Below are 14,477 nucleotides of genomic sequence, written 5' to 3'. Positions count from 1 at the left end.
TTTTTTTTTTTTTTTAAAGTCCTGCACTCACTGACTCTGGCAGTGGCAATTGGCGACTCTTGGAACTTGTGGGAGAGCCCTCCTATGCAGCGTGGGTCAGTGTGGGGCAGCGGGAATCATATTCCCCCAGCTTGGCACCCATGCAGCAGCTGTTGCATCGCATGTGTGCAGTGCAGCTTGGCAGAGCGTTGTGCACTGTTTGAGGGCTGTAGGGGCTCCACTGATCACCTGGAGCCTAGCACTGCTCAGCCCCAGTGGCCCCAGCTGCCAGACGGCATGTGGCGCCCTGCTGAACCATGCTGCACCTGCACTATGGGGCAGGTGCCAGGCAGGGGGCAGTCAATCCCCACTGCCCCATGCTGCATGGGGGAGCTTTGCCATAAGTGCCCAGAGGCCCCAGTTGCTGTTCCTGCAGCTGGTTAGTGCAGGGCGTTTTGTTTTTTTATTTATTTATTTATTTTAAGTGCCGGGACTAGACTGTGGCTGGCCTGGCAGGGGCCGGGGCTGGGCATGGCAGCCATACGGGCCTCTCCCACAGCTCTTCCCAGCCGATCCGAATCACTGGATCTTTCCTAATCGATGCCAAATCTTCTGAAGCAAATTCGGCTGAATTGATTCAGGACAGCGATCCAAATCTCCTAATCGAATCACTGTCCTCTGAATCTGCCAAATCCAAATTGAATACTTCCCTATTCACACAGGCCTGCTATTTAGAAAAGCTGGACATGTATAAGTCCATGGGGCCAGATACAGTGTATCCAAAGGTGCTGAGGGAGGGGATTAATGTAATTTCAGAGCCTCTGGCCATTATCTTTGAACACTATTGGCGATCAGGAGAGGTCCTGAATGATTGGAAAAGGGCAAGTATAGTGCCTGTATTTAGGAAAGCGAAGAAGAAGGATCCAGGGAACTACAGACCAGTCCCCCTCACTTCAGTCCCCAGAAAAATCATGGAACAGGTCCTCAAATAATCCATTTCTAAGCACTTGGAGAAGGAGAAGGTGATTAGGAATAGCCAGAATGGATTCACCAAGGGCAAGTCATGCCTGACCAATCTGATTGCCTTCTATGACGAGATGACTGGTTCTGTGGATGCAGGAAAAGCAGTGGGTGGACATAATATACCTTGACTTTAGCAAGGCTTTTGATATCATCTCTCACAGCATTCTTGCAAGCAAGCTGAGGAAGTCTGGGTTGGATGAATGGACTGTAAAGTGGATAGAAAACTGGATGGATTGTCAGGCTCAACGGGTAGTAATCAGTGGCTCAGTGTCTAGCTGGCAACCAGTATCAAGTAGCTTGTCACAGGGGTTTGTCCTGGGACAAGTTTTGTTCAATATCTTCATTAATGTTCAGCAAACTTGCAGTTGACACCAAGGCGGGTGGTATAATAGATATGCTGAAGGTAGAGCTAGGATTCAGAGTGACTTAGACAAATTGGAGGATTGGGCCAAAAGAAATCTCATGAGGTTCAATAAGAAGAACTGCAAAGGCCTGCACTTAGAATGGAAGACTCCCATGCACCACGACCAAGAAGGTTAATGGCATACTGAGCTGCATTAGTAGGAGTGTTGCCAGCAGATCAAGAGAAGTAATTATTGTGCTCTATTCTGCACTGGGGCAGCCACATCTGGAGTACTGTGTCCAGTTTTGGTTCCCCCACTGTAGAAGGATGTGGACAAATTGGAGAGAGTCTGGCAGAGAGCAATAAAAATTGTTTGAGAGGCCAGGCTGGGTGCTCATAGAGGTGGGGCGACCAGGAGATGCTGCTCAGGGAGTGAAATGGGCTGCCACAGCCTCCCCTCGTCCTTCTACCAGCTTGCTCCACTGTTGCCTGCATGAGCCATAGCCTCTGCAGTCACTGTGCTCCAGCCTGAGCAGGACAGGGCAGCTGGAGGCCCCTCCTGCAGGGTTGGGATGGGGCAGGGGCTGAGGGTTGGGAGTGAGGGGCACTGGCAGGTTTGTGGGGGCAGGGGATGTGGTTTGGGAGTGAGGGGCACCAGCAGGGCTGGGGGGGTGGTACAGGCTGTGGGTCAGGAGTTAGGAACACCAGCATGGCCGGAGTGGGTGGAGGGAGGCAGGGACTGCGTGCCTTCCACTGGCAGGGCCAGGGGTGTGAGGGTTGAGCCAGGCCATGAACCTTTGCAAATGGGCCCCACCTGGTAGGAAAAAGGTTGAGAACCACTGACCTAGAGAGTTGTTAGAATCTCCATCCTTGGAAGTTTTTAGGACCCAGCTAGACAAAGCCTTGGCTAGGATGATCTAGTTGGGGATGCTCCTGCTCTGAGCATAGTTTGGACTAGACGACTTCCTGAGGTCTCTTCCAACCCTAATTTTCTATAATTCTAATAGTATAAAAGGAGGTCTTTCTTTTTTTTCTTTTTCTTTTTCATCTTGTGATTAACAAGGGATATGGGCTCAAAAATACCCAGAATAATTAAAACTTCCAGAAATGCAGGCAAAGCTTGTTACAGTGCTTTAGAAAAAGGAGAATCCTTTCTTACAGTTAAACTATATTTTGTGTGTGTGTGTCAGAAAACAAACTTTGTACTTCTTTCAGTAGAGTTCACTGTTTGGTGTAAGGTAACTACTTAGCAGGTATATAATGTTTCTGTTTTGTTGTTCTGTTTTTTGAAGGAAATGGAGCAGCAATTTGAAAAGGAGAAACTGCATCTGGAAGAAGATAAGAATCAGCTTCGACAGCAGTTGGAAAACCTGAGGGAAGAACTGACAACCAAGCTGACTTCAGCCAATCAGGAGGCAAGAATTCACTCAGTCATATCAGTTAACTGTCACGTTCATTAGACCACATTTAATCACTAATGATACCTTACTCAGTTTATGTTTGGAGTCAGAGATTAGGCTTGGCCTATGTTGTTAAGACCATGTACCTCATTATGGGTCTTTAAAGTTGAGTATTCGAATACTACAATTCACTGGAATGCTTTCAAAATATGATTTTTTTCTCTTTAGTTAATATTATTCTTCTACAAATTGCCATAGCAAAAGCAAAGGAAATAAATACAAAACTGCATTATGTTAAGGACCCCATTTCTCTGCTCTGCTTCTCTGTAAGCGAAATGTTTGATAAACCTCCATGCAATATTTCAGGTGTAATTAAAGGCAAAAGTCAACCTCTCCTGTACACTACATTTTTCATAATGAGTGTCCTGTAAATTTTGGCTTGTTTCATATAGTTTAAACATCTCCCAGAAAAAAAAATTATCATTCTTATTTCTAATAAGAACAAAATAATGTATTACGATATTATAGCTGAAACATAGTCTAAGCTCCTTAAGTTATATCAAAGTTTGAATTTTAGATCTAAAGAGTGGGGATTTTCAGTCTTAATGTGGTAAGTTAATTATAGTTTATTTTTACATGAGTCCTGGCAAAAAAGCCCAGGTAGAGAATGAGTCTACTGAACCAAGAGATGGTTTGTTTCGGTCAGATGCATTGGTCTATGAGTATGTGGAGATTCTTGGTCTCTCAACTCTAAGCAGATTCTGTGTTCAGTAGAAGAACTTGCATGATTTTCAGGGATGATCCTAAGCGTATATCTGACCACTTTGTTGAACTGGTACCTTGTGCTCCTATTTCCCATATTACAGTCATTGTACATGGAGTGTATGTCTAACTCTGGCAGTCTTCGGTATTCATAAACACTAACTTCACTCAAAAACTTTTATAAATATAAAACGCACACATTTTAAAAGATCTTTCTCCCCTCACAACTTGTACAGCTTCAGTTCTTTTGAATGTTTCACTGGCAGAGTTCCAGCCTGCAGGGGGCTGGAAGGGAGCATGAGGTGGTAAGTCAGGCAGGGGGCACTATGTGCCAGGCAGCCTGGAGAGCAGCTCCCATGGGTAAGTTGGGGTGGTAGGGATTGAGGCTTCCATGGGGAGAGAGGAAGGGAGTTGAGCAGGGCTGGGGCTGAGGCTTTTGCCCAGCCTGGCAGTGCCTGGGGCTTAGAGCCCAAAGCCACAATGCACGGCCACAGGGCCCAGGCTGGGAGCAGGATGGGGTTGCGGGCTGCTTGTCTGGGGCGGGGGGAGGGGCTCCCTGCCCCAGTGTGGACTCACAGGAGGCCAGCAGGGACGTGTACGCCACCCCCTCCATCCCCCCAGATCTGTATGTGGGATGGGCTGTGGGCTTGGTTGGAGGTGTGGGTTGGTCCCTGCTGCTGTGCAGGAGGGACCTGTACCCCCCAGATCTGTGCATGGGGTGTGGACTGCGCTCTGCCTGCTTCAGGCTCGTTCTGCCCACCATGCTGCCCTCTTCTGGGGCCTCTGCAGCCCAGTGTGTGTGACCAGGCGCTGCAAAGAACAGTGGAGCTACGCAGGAAACTGCCTGCTGCTGTGAGGTCTGTGCTGCCTGTATCCCTGTGCACAACCCCACACTGCTGCCCCTGCTGCAGCTGTGCATGTAGGGAACACCGTCCCCCTCCCCCACCCAAGCCTGCAGCAGGGTGGGGAGCCAAGCTCTACACTCTGCTCTGCTGCAGCAGCCGCCTCCTCCTGCCAGGGGCAAGTGGCTATGGACCCGGGTCCCTGGCTTCATAGCCCTGGCAGCTGGGAGGCCCCTTCAGCAAGGCAGAGGGAACAGGAGCTGTTGGTGGGGGGCAAGGGGCACCAGCAGGGGTGTGGGGGATTAAGGGGCAAGAACAGGGCTGGGGGGTTGTGAAGGGCACCAGCAGTGCTGGGGGGTTGTGGTAAGCAGAGCTGTACCCTGAGAAAACGAGACTCGTGTTTTCAAAAGCATACCACTGCCATTTTCTCAGCACTGACTTGCATTTTGCCACTTATGCAACTACATGCGCCACAGCACTGGGCACTTTTAAAAGCATCCAGTGCTGTGACACAAACATGTGTACAAATGCCCATATTGGCAAAGCACATGAATTTGTAACAGATGATCCCTTAGTAAGCAATGCATCTCTTGAGAGTTTTAAATAAATATGGACTCATAAGAAAAAGAAAAAACAATGATGTAGCTTACCATTCACGTGCTTATTATTGTAAATTTGTCTAATTAAAGTTTTGTTTTACCATTTCCATCTTTGTCTACCAGCACCTGACCGCAGTCAGGAAGTTCTGAAAAGATTAAAAAAAAACAGAAAAAACCCAAACCTTTAAATGGAAGCTTGACGGACCAAGTATATCAAGAGCTAATGTACTGATAGACTTTATTTGAAACAAAAAGAGAAGTTCTTCTCATTTCAGTAACTAGGGTTCTTTGAGATCTGCTGTCACTTGATTGGAAACTTTTTGCCTTTACAGTATTCATAAGGCACACAGTAGCTCAGTCCATCCTTGTACGCTGTGCCACTTCCTCTCAATGTTAAAACAATGGTGCAGTTACAATTCCTCTGATTCTATGTCCCATCCTAAATACTGCATCTCCTGCCATGCACGTCTAGCACAGCAGGAGGTGCTATGTTTGGGATGGGGCTAAAAATTCCTGTAATCCCAAACTGCAGACTGTGCAGGAGATAGCTCTGTCTCAGGCCCAGGACTGCCCCCAATCCAGAGCTAATTCAAGACCCTTGGGTATCCCAGGGCAGGGTCCACCAGTCAGCTGACTGTCAACCCTGGCCCTGGGAGAGCCCTGGGGCCAGTTCAAGACCTAGGCTGTCCAGGATGGGTCAACAATCAGGTGATTGTTGCCTTGGCCCCAGACAGCCCTGGGTCTGATCTGGAGACTTCTGGTTGTCTGGACTGGGACAATAATCCTCTCATCCTCTCAACCCTGAATTCCAGTACATTGCTATGGAATCTGTCTTTCTTCAGTTTTCTTGGGCACTGTACCTAGATACCGTTGACATGAGCTCCCCAGCCTAAAAGAGTATCTGTCATGATAATCATGGATGGGTGTTGTGGGAGCAAGGCCATTTCTTCGTGCACGTTAGTCAGGTCCTTCTACCCCATATAGAAGGAGCAGACTACAGAGGGGATTATCATGTTGTATTTTTAAAGGGTCTTCCTTGGGGAATATTTGGTTCCACAGCCAAGAATGCATGTACCTGAGGTGAAGTCTGGCCTAGAGTGCCACAAAAGTATACGCATCTATGCAGTCTGGACTCGAGGCAAGTTTTTATCATCATCTTATGGCTGTCCTCAATCAGCTGGTTGCAGTAGTCTGAGGACCAACTGAGTCAAAACCTGCCTTGCTGCATTTCAGCAGTATCCTTATCTTTGAAGTGAAGGAGTGGTGAAACAACATATTGTCTGTATCCCTGGAGTACAGGTGTCTAAGATATGGTCTGTGGTCCAAATCAGCTTGTGTAGCCCTATATAAGAGTACAGAGAAAATCATAGACAAAGCTTTTCATACAGCTTAGTTCTTAGTAACAACCCTATTTTTCTTCTTTATTCATCCAGGTGAGATTTTTCAGTTGTTCACCTTTACTGTAGTTGATGAATGTGTTATAGTTCTCAATGTGCTTGTTTTTATAACGCATCCAAAAGGCAGGAAGGTACAATGTTATTACTGTTTTATAGATATAGTACTAAGGCACAGAGATGAACAGTCTGTCTCTGTTAGCACTGAAGATTTGATTTTGGTATATTTTTAGAGGTACGCTGGCTACCCTTAAACAAGCTCTCTCTGGGATTAGCAGCAACCTACCTGTGGTAGTATGAAGGTTAGTCTGGACTAATTTACATTACTAAAGTTTAAAGCACATATAGTGGGCTTATTTAGCAATCAGAAAATTGCACAGCATGAAGGATAGGTAGTTAATTCTTCAAGTACATCTCGGTTCTATAATATTAGCTGCTCTGAAGCTGATGAAGTCCTTTTCATTTCAAGGATGCTATTAGAGATAAGAATCTGACTAAGAATATAATGAGCCATAATGAGAGGCTTACTACTGAGCAGAAGCTGAGTGCACACTCTGAGGATAGGACATGTGTTTTTAGAGATGTTTCTAAAGTGTAACATTTCAAAAGGGCAGCAGCTATTACATTTTAATTTGTGTATGTGGACAAACCAGGAGTCATACAAATGTAGTAAAACTGTTTCAACTTTAGCATTCCAGGCAGCAGTTAAAGTTGGAGTGGTTTTGCTACACTCATATCATTCCCATTTTGTCTGCACTTAACAATTGGAGCCTTAACAGCTGCTGCCCTTTTGAAACATTCCCCTTTTGAGATGGCTCCACATGTATGCGTGCCCATACTCTAGGGAATAAAGTAATAATATAATAATATTAAAGGCAGAAATTTTGTTTGGAACAGCCTAATTGGTTTACAAAGAAAAGTTATATAGACTTCTTCAGAAAAGAATGATGCAAGATTGATTTTGCTGGCTGCCTATTGTGATAATTATGAAAACACTGAATTTCTTTATATACTGTAGGTGTGTCTTCTACAAGATCTAGTCAGAAAAAGTGAACAAGGCCTTGGTACTGCAGAAGGACATATTTCCAGTCTCCAGGAAGCCCAAGAAATACTCCAAAAAGAACTGGAGTTAACCAGAACAAGGCTGAGAGAGACAACAGATTCTTTGTATAATATTGAGGTAACTGGAGAATTGAAGAATAAATTATGTAAACTGCTATATTATTTCTGGCCATATTTAAAATGTCATACTGCTTAATGGATGCACTATATAAAATGTTTCATGCAGCTTCGTTAAATAATTTCCTTTTACTCTTCAAATATTACAACTTTCAAAAAAAATTTTCATTATTTTAAAATAACAGGTTTCTGTTATCAGATAAATATTTCTATAAAGGCAACTTTCTCTAGACAAGATAGATTGTAGTGTTAACTCTAAATACTGGATTTACTTGCATTTAAGATGACCCCCCAGTAATTAGATTCTATACATGGAAACTTTATAAATGTGTAACATTTCCACATAGATGATCTAATTACTGGGGGCTTGTCTTAAATTCATGCCCCCAACTGCTGCAAGGGGGTAGGCAGTGGGGGCATGTGGTGTAGGGAGGTCAAGCAGCTTGTTCCCTGCTTGTGCCTACCCCCCCTACCTGTGCCCACACAGTCTTGGACCTCCCCTTCCTCCTCCCTCCAGCCTCTGCTTGCCCCCCCACCTTTGCTCTGCGCTGCCAGGCTCTGTCCTCATTCAGCCTGGAGTACTGGGCATGGCTACAGCTCAGCCCCTGTAGCACCTATTCCGGCTGCATCCGCTGCCATGAGCCAGCCTGGAACTAAGCTCAGAGACCCAGGTTGCAGCACACATGGAGCCTGCCTGGACGGAGCAAAAGTAAGCGGGAAGGGAGAAGGGCAAGTTGGGGAGGAGAGGCTGCAGGGGAGAGATGGTGGGGTGCAGAGGTGTTGTTGGGGGGCAAGTCGCAGCTGTAGCTACAGCTCTGACCCTAGGTCATGGCTAGAACCTGAGCCATGGTAGGTACTTGCCCCACCACCATCCTCATAGTTGATTGTAAGACTAGTGGGGAACAAAACCATCTTAGAATCAAATAAATGCAGTAGTTTTATCAAAGCAGAATATTTTCTTTAACTCTTACTTGTTTTCCAGTTTTGTACAAACAAACCAGGAAGTTGTTTTGAACATTTAAATAAAATTATTGTTTTACAGTTTTCTCTTTTTGTTCAAAAGGGATGAGGACTGATCCCCAAGAGTTTGAATGAAAATTTCAGATTATGAATATGAAACTGGTCACAACTAGTTTAGTATGAAGAAGTGTTAAGAATATTCCATATTTGAAGTCAAGTGCACATTAAAAAAAATCTGATATGCTAAGTGCTGGTTGGAAAATTCCTAACAAAATCCATTGACAATAAAAATCCTTCAACAAAATGTGCCAGTATTAGTAAACTTCCAAAATATAGTGTGGGTTCCATTGCCTGGTTTCTTCTTGCCCTACCTGAGATGCTCATGAGCAATCTATCTTCCAAGATCTGTAGCTCATTGCCTTTGGAGTTCATAGTTTTGCTCAAGTTAAGATTCATAGGGTTTCTGGGTTCTCTATTCCAGAATAGGGGTTCCTTGGGTTACCCTCAGAGAGGCACAAATTGCTTCTAGAAGATAGGGCAGCTGTCTGCTGTGTTTTGTTTTAGAAAAATTGAACTAAAATATTTTTCCCTAAATGAAAAATATTCAAGATTCAAAAGTTATAATTGTCATTCAGATTTGGAACAAAACATTTTAAGAAATATCAGAATGTTCCCGCAGAATGGAAATTCTACATTTCAAACCACAATGAATTTTTTTCTTTGAAACCCAGTTTTAATCTGCTGTGTAAAAATGCAGTTTCTGGGTTTTTTTGCTAATGGATTTTTTTACTTTGTTGGGGAGCAGGGTGGGATTTTTGTGAACAAAGTTTGTTTGTAAGCTTGACAGCAAAACCTCCTCCTTGACTTCACAGTTTATCTTCTTATGATGACTTGTTGAAGCGTCAAAGGCAAGCCTAGAAATAGGTTATTTAATAGAAATTTTAAATAAGCTATTTAATAGACCAAATTGTGTATTACATCTTTCATCATATTTTTCTTTCAACTAATTTTCTTTGAAAAAAGAAAAATAGTATTTGTAGCATTTATTTGCTTGTGGTTTTTATTCCCCATCTAAAATAAGAAGACCACAATCATAATTGATTATTATAGAAAATGGTTTTGATATAGAAAATAATATTAGCACATACTTCATTTTAAGCACATGTACAATCCAATGTCTGTTTAGGAAAAAAACAGATTTCTTTCTGACATATTTCAGTAAAACATTTAGTATGTGTTTAACTGCTGTCATGTGCTTAGGTGTTTTTCTGAATAAGGAAGGACTGCTGAATCAGTCTGAGTCAAGCTATTGTAATAAAGTTTCACCTGGGAAATAAATAGGCACAAATGTGCTACAGAAATTCAGTCTTTTATGAAACACAGAGCTCCAATATGCACCTAGAGATAGGCCTGTTTAAAGTCTCTGGGCTAGGGTCGGAGGGGAGAGTAACAAGGGTGGCATCATGGTGGTGTCTGCTATAGACCACCATGATGCCACCATTGTCATGACCAAGAGGATGAGGTGGATGAGGCTTTCTTCAGACAGCTAATGGAAGCTTCTCAGTCACAGGACTTTGTTCTCATGGGGGACTTCAGTCACCTTGACATCTACTGCAAGGGCAGTATGGCACGGAGCAGGCAATCCAGGAAGTTTTTGGGGGGTGTTGGGGACAGATTGCTGCTGCAAGTGTTGGAGAGGCCAACTAGCAGCTGTGCTCTTCTTGGTCTGCTGCTCACAAACAGGGAAGAACTGGTGGTGATTGGGAGAGGTGCCAGATGATTGGAAAAGGGCAAATGTAGTGTCCAGAGAACTAGAGATTGGTCAGCCTCACCTCAGTCCCTGGAACAATAATGGATCAGGGCCCCAAGGAATCCATTTCTAAGCGCTTGGAGAAGAAGCAGGTGATTAGGAACAAGATTCACAAAGGACAAGTCATGTCTGACCAGCTTGGTTACCTTCTATGATGAAATGACTGGCTCTGCAGATGCAGGGAGGCCAGTGGATGTGACATACCTTGGCTTTAGAGAGGCTTTTGATATGGTCTCCCTCCACATCTTTGCAAGCAAGCTGAGGAAGTCTGGGTTGGGTGAGTGGACTGTAAGGTGGATAGAAAAGGCTCAAAGCATAGTAATCAATGTCTTAGTGTCTAGTTGGCAGCAGGTATCAAGTAGAGTGCCCTAGGGGTCAGTGTTGGGGCCAGTTTTGTTCAATATATTCATCAGTGATCTACTTCCTCAGCAACTTTGCAGATGACACCAAGCTGGGCTGTAGCAGATATGCTGGAGGGTAGGAAGAGGATTCTGAGAGACCTAGACAAATTAGAGTATTGGACCAAAATAAATCTCATGAGGTTCAATAAGGAGAAGTGGGAAGTCCTGCCCTTAGGGTGGAACAATCCCATCCACCAGTACAGGCTGGAGACCAACTAGCAAAGCAGCAGCTTCGCAGAAAAGGACCTGGGAATTACAGCAGAAAATAAGCTAAATATGAACCAACAGTGTGCCCTTGTTGTGAAGAAGGCTAATGGCATACAGGGCTAGATTAGTAGGAGTGTTGCCAGGAGATTGAGGAAAGTGATCTATTTGTCACTAGTGAAGCCACATCTGGAATACTGTGTCCAGTTTTGGGCCCCACAATACAGAAAGGATTCAAATAAATTGGAGTCCAGTGGAGGACAATGGAAATGGTGATGAGGCTGGGGCACATGACTTCTTAGTAGAGTTTGAGGGGACTGAGCTTATTTAGTCTGAAAAAGAAAAGACTGAGAGGGGATTTAATAGCAACTTTCAACTACCTGAACTGGGGTTCCAAAGCAGATGAAGCTAGACTTTTCTCAGTTGTGGCAGATGACAGAACAAGGAACAATGGTCTCAAATTTCAGCAAGGGATGTTTAGATTAGATATTAGGAAAAACTTTCTCACTAGTAGGGTAGTAAAGCTCTGGAACAGGTTACCCAGAGAGATTGTCCAAGGAATCTCCATCCTTGGAGGTTTTTCAGACCCAGGTAACACAAAGCCTTATCTAGGATGATATAGTTAGGGATGGTCCAGCTTTGAGCAGGGGGTTGGATTAGATCTCCTGAAGTCCCTTCCAACCCTAATTTTCTATGATTCTATGAAATGCTGAACTAACATTTCCCAAGGATATGGTAAATGAAAAAAAATAGTATGAGATCATGTCAAAACTGTATCTTACTCCTTATACATATATGTATACATGTAATCACAGGGAATGTCCTGCTCAGTTCTTGAAGCCCTAGGATAAAATACACTCAATACAGACAGAATCTTCAGAGGATGTTGCCAACCTGTAACAAGTCTGTACTGAATCTACACAGTCTCTGAAAAGTAGTTAGCCAAATCTCCTGGGAATCTTTAAGTTACACATTCCTGACACCAGGATGGTTTTACAGTTCTTCAAGCCAAAACATGGAAGCCCAAGAGCTTATCAATGATACAATTTGCAAGAATTTTTTAGCCCGTGGAAAACAATGTGTTTTCTCCTGATTTGATTTTTGGAACCAGTAAGAACTATTTTTTTGTCAAGCTTTCCCCCAAAGAATGCAATTGCAGGTAGACACCTAGCAAGGAGAATTGAGCCTAAATAGTTAACATTTTATAAACAACTGAAAACAAGCTATAATAATAATACAAATAATAATAGCAGTATTAAGTTTCAGCAACCCTTGTATCTTCACTTGCTATATATTTTGGATCTTCAGAATCCCATCTGTGTAGAATAAAATATCCTACTCTTCATGGTGAACTACACTGACTCACTGAATTTCAGTTAAAAACAAAAGATGAAAAGAAAAGTTGACAGGCAGAAATTCAAAGTCTCCAGGAGTGTAGTTAAACTAATGTGTCTCAAATTGTTTGACTGCATGCCGTTTTTTCTTCCTTACTAACTAATTAAACAGCAGAGCACAAACATCTCTTAGAACATTACTACTTAAAATTATTTTATTAATAAGAATGACATAAACCAGGCTGCTCATGTATATATTTTTAAAGAAATATTAAAAATTCCATGTGTGACTTCTCATTTTGAGAACGCTTATACATGTTGCTGGTTACTTGTATGCAGTTTGGAGCTCTGATAATCGCTGTGTTCTGTTACAGCACAGGCAAAGAATATGAATGTAAAATGTAAAAGTTCATGTATAGCAAATTATTGCTATTACCGGTGGCCGCCAGCAGGTTGTAGAATGCATTTATTAGGGTGAATGAATACTGCAAATGATCTCCTACAAATAATTATTTTTAAAAAAATCTAATTCTGTGTAGGTGTCTTTGGTGGCTTTTAATGAATAAAAAAATATTCCTGATAACAATGTTTACTGTAACTTGTAATTTTAAGCAAATATAAAAGAAACATTCACAGAAATATCATTTTAATTTCTAATTGTAATGAAGTATTCACAGCAAAAAACTGGATTCTAGGAATTATGCCCGGCCAGTCAGAGATCAGAAACATAATTTACAAATTTTGTTTCCAATAAGAGAAACTCAAAACTTGAATCAAGATAATAAGTATTGCCTCAAATGGCTTGCAAATGACGTATGACAAATTATGTGCAGAAGATGTTCCTCGAAAACATTTTAAACTAGCATTTGGCAGCTTTTTCTGGCTGTGGGCTAGAATGATCCACTTTGGATCAGAGGTGAGCAAGCAGGTGCTAGGCCCTATCCACAGTTGGTGCATCTCTCTGTAGTGGCACAAGGAGAACGTTTACAGTTGAAGCACCTGCCACTGAAGCCTTGGATCTGTGGGTTGGATCAAATGACTCCATAGGCTGGATCTGGCCAATGGGTTGTAGGTTGCCTGATTTAAATAGCTAATTGTGTTCTGTTTGTAGGTAATTCACAAACAGAAAAAGAAACAAATTCATAGAAATAAAATGTGTATGGATAAAGTATTTGTGGAGCTGAAAATGTTTCTAACAATATAGGCTTTTATGGGAGTCATAATGGTAGGCTTATTAAATAATAATAATTAATTGTTAAAAATGATATGCCAGTAAACAAGATTTTAAAGGCCATATAAGTTGTCAGCTGTAGAAGCATATATTAGCAGGAGCTTTGGATTGAATTCAGAGTAAAATTTAGGTTTTAAATATTTTTTTGCTGCTGATCAATCTCTATTGTAAAGTTTGTGTTTACAGGGGGAACTAGAACAGGAAAGACAGCAACATGAGGCAATGATAGCTGCTATGAGAGAAGAGGAAAAGTTCAAAGTTGACAGAATGGCTCATGATTTGGAAATAAAATGGACAGAAAATCTTCGGCAAGTGTTTTTTCTTTTTTTTATACTAAAGAGGAAATGCATCTATTGCATGCAAAAAGTCATTACTAATGGAATGTATAACAAAAATTCTAATATTATAGAAAACTTTGTCTATTTGCAATGCTTTATTCACACTCTGATTGGTTGTCTTGAGTGCTCCAACAGACAGGGATGCATGGCAGAATGCCACCATGACAGCAGGGACTGAGGGGCCAGAGCACACCCCTCCCCCCTAACAGCAGCCGGCAGGGAAGGGGAGGCTTCAAGGAAGAGGAGGGGAAAAGGGAGCAGGAAGGGGGTGTTACCAGTGGCAGAATATGCAGCTGCCCATCTGCCACCGCGTGCAAGTTCCCCTCCCCCCCAGCCTAGGAGGCAGGGGATCAGGGGGGCACACAAGCCCACACCTGAAGAAGTGGTGGGGGAACTGGACCTGAACACTGGAGAGGAGTGGCGGGGAACAAGCCCACAGAGGCAAGCAGGGAAGAGAGGGAAGCCAGACTCTGACCCAGGGTGGGGAGGGTGAGGGGGCTACGCAAGTCTCTGTCCCCACCCCCCCATCATGACGGTGGGGACACAGCAGACAGTGGGGTGAGAGCAGGCTCATTCCCCTCCTCCCCCAACCAGACAAGAGGCAGGGGTGGGGCCAGTTGTAGGGGGAGGCAGGGATGCCGGGCCCCAATGACAGACAGCAGGGAGGGGAGGGGGAAC

The 14,477-nt window shown here is 43.3% G+C and overlaps 1 protein-coding gene across 5 annotated transcripts in view; it reads left to right on the top strand.

Moving 5' to 3' along the window:
- FAM184A (family with sequence similarity 184 member A) overlaps nt 1–14,477 on the top strand; it is a 202,726-nt gene that overhangs the window by 106,167 nt on the left and 82,082 nt on the right. For all 5 annotated transcript variants that reach the window (XR_002101670.1, XM_019537968.1, XM_019537967.1 and 2 more), the window contains exons 6-8: nt 2,638–2,760; nt 7,361–7,522; nt 13,648–13,769. Coding sequence is in view for 4 of the 5 variants with exons in the window: in XM_019537968.1 (XP_019393513.1) it covers nt 2,638–2,760; nt 7,361–7,522; nt 13,648–13,769 (407 nt within the window). In the remaining variant the exon portion in view is untranslated. The remainder of the gene's footprint in view (nt 1–2,637; nt 2,761–7,360; nt 7,523–13,647; nt 13,770–14,477) is intronic.

This window comes from Crocodylus porosus, unplaced genomic scaffold (assembly GCF_001723895.1).
Source record: "Crocodylus porosus isolate Cpor-Errol unplaced genomic scaffold, CroPor_comp1, whole genome shotgun sequence".
NCBI lineage: Eukaryota > Metazoa > Chordata > Crocodylia > Crocodylidae > Crocodylus > Crocodylus porosus.
Note: the sequence above shows the minus strand (reverse complement) of the source record. Positions and strands in the feature narration are given on the sequence as shown.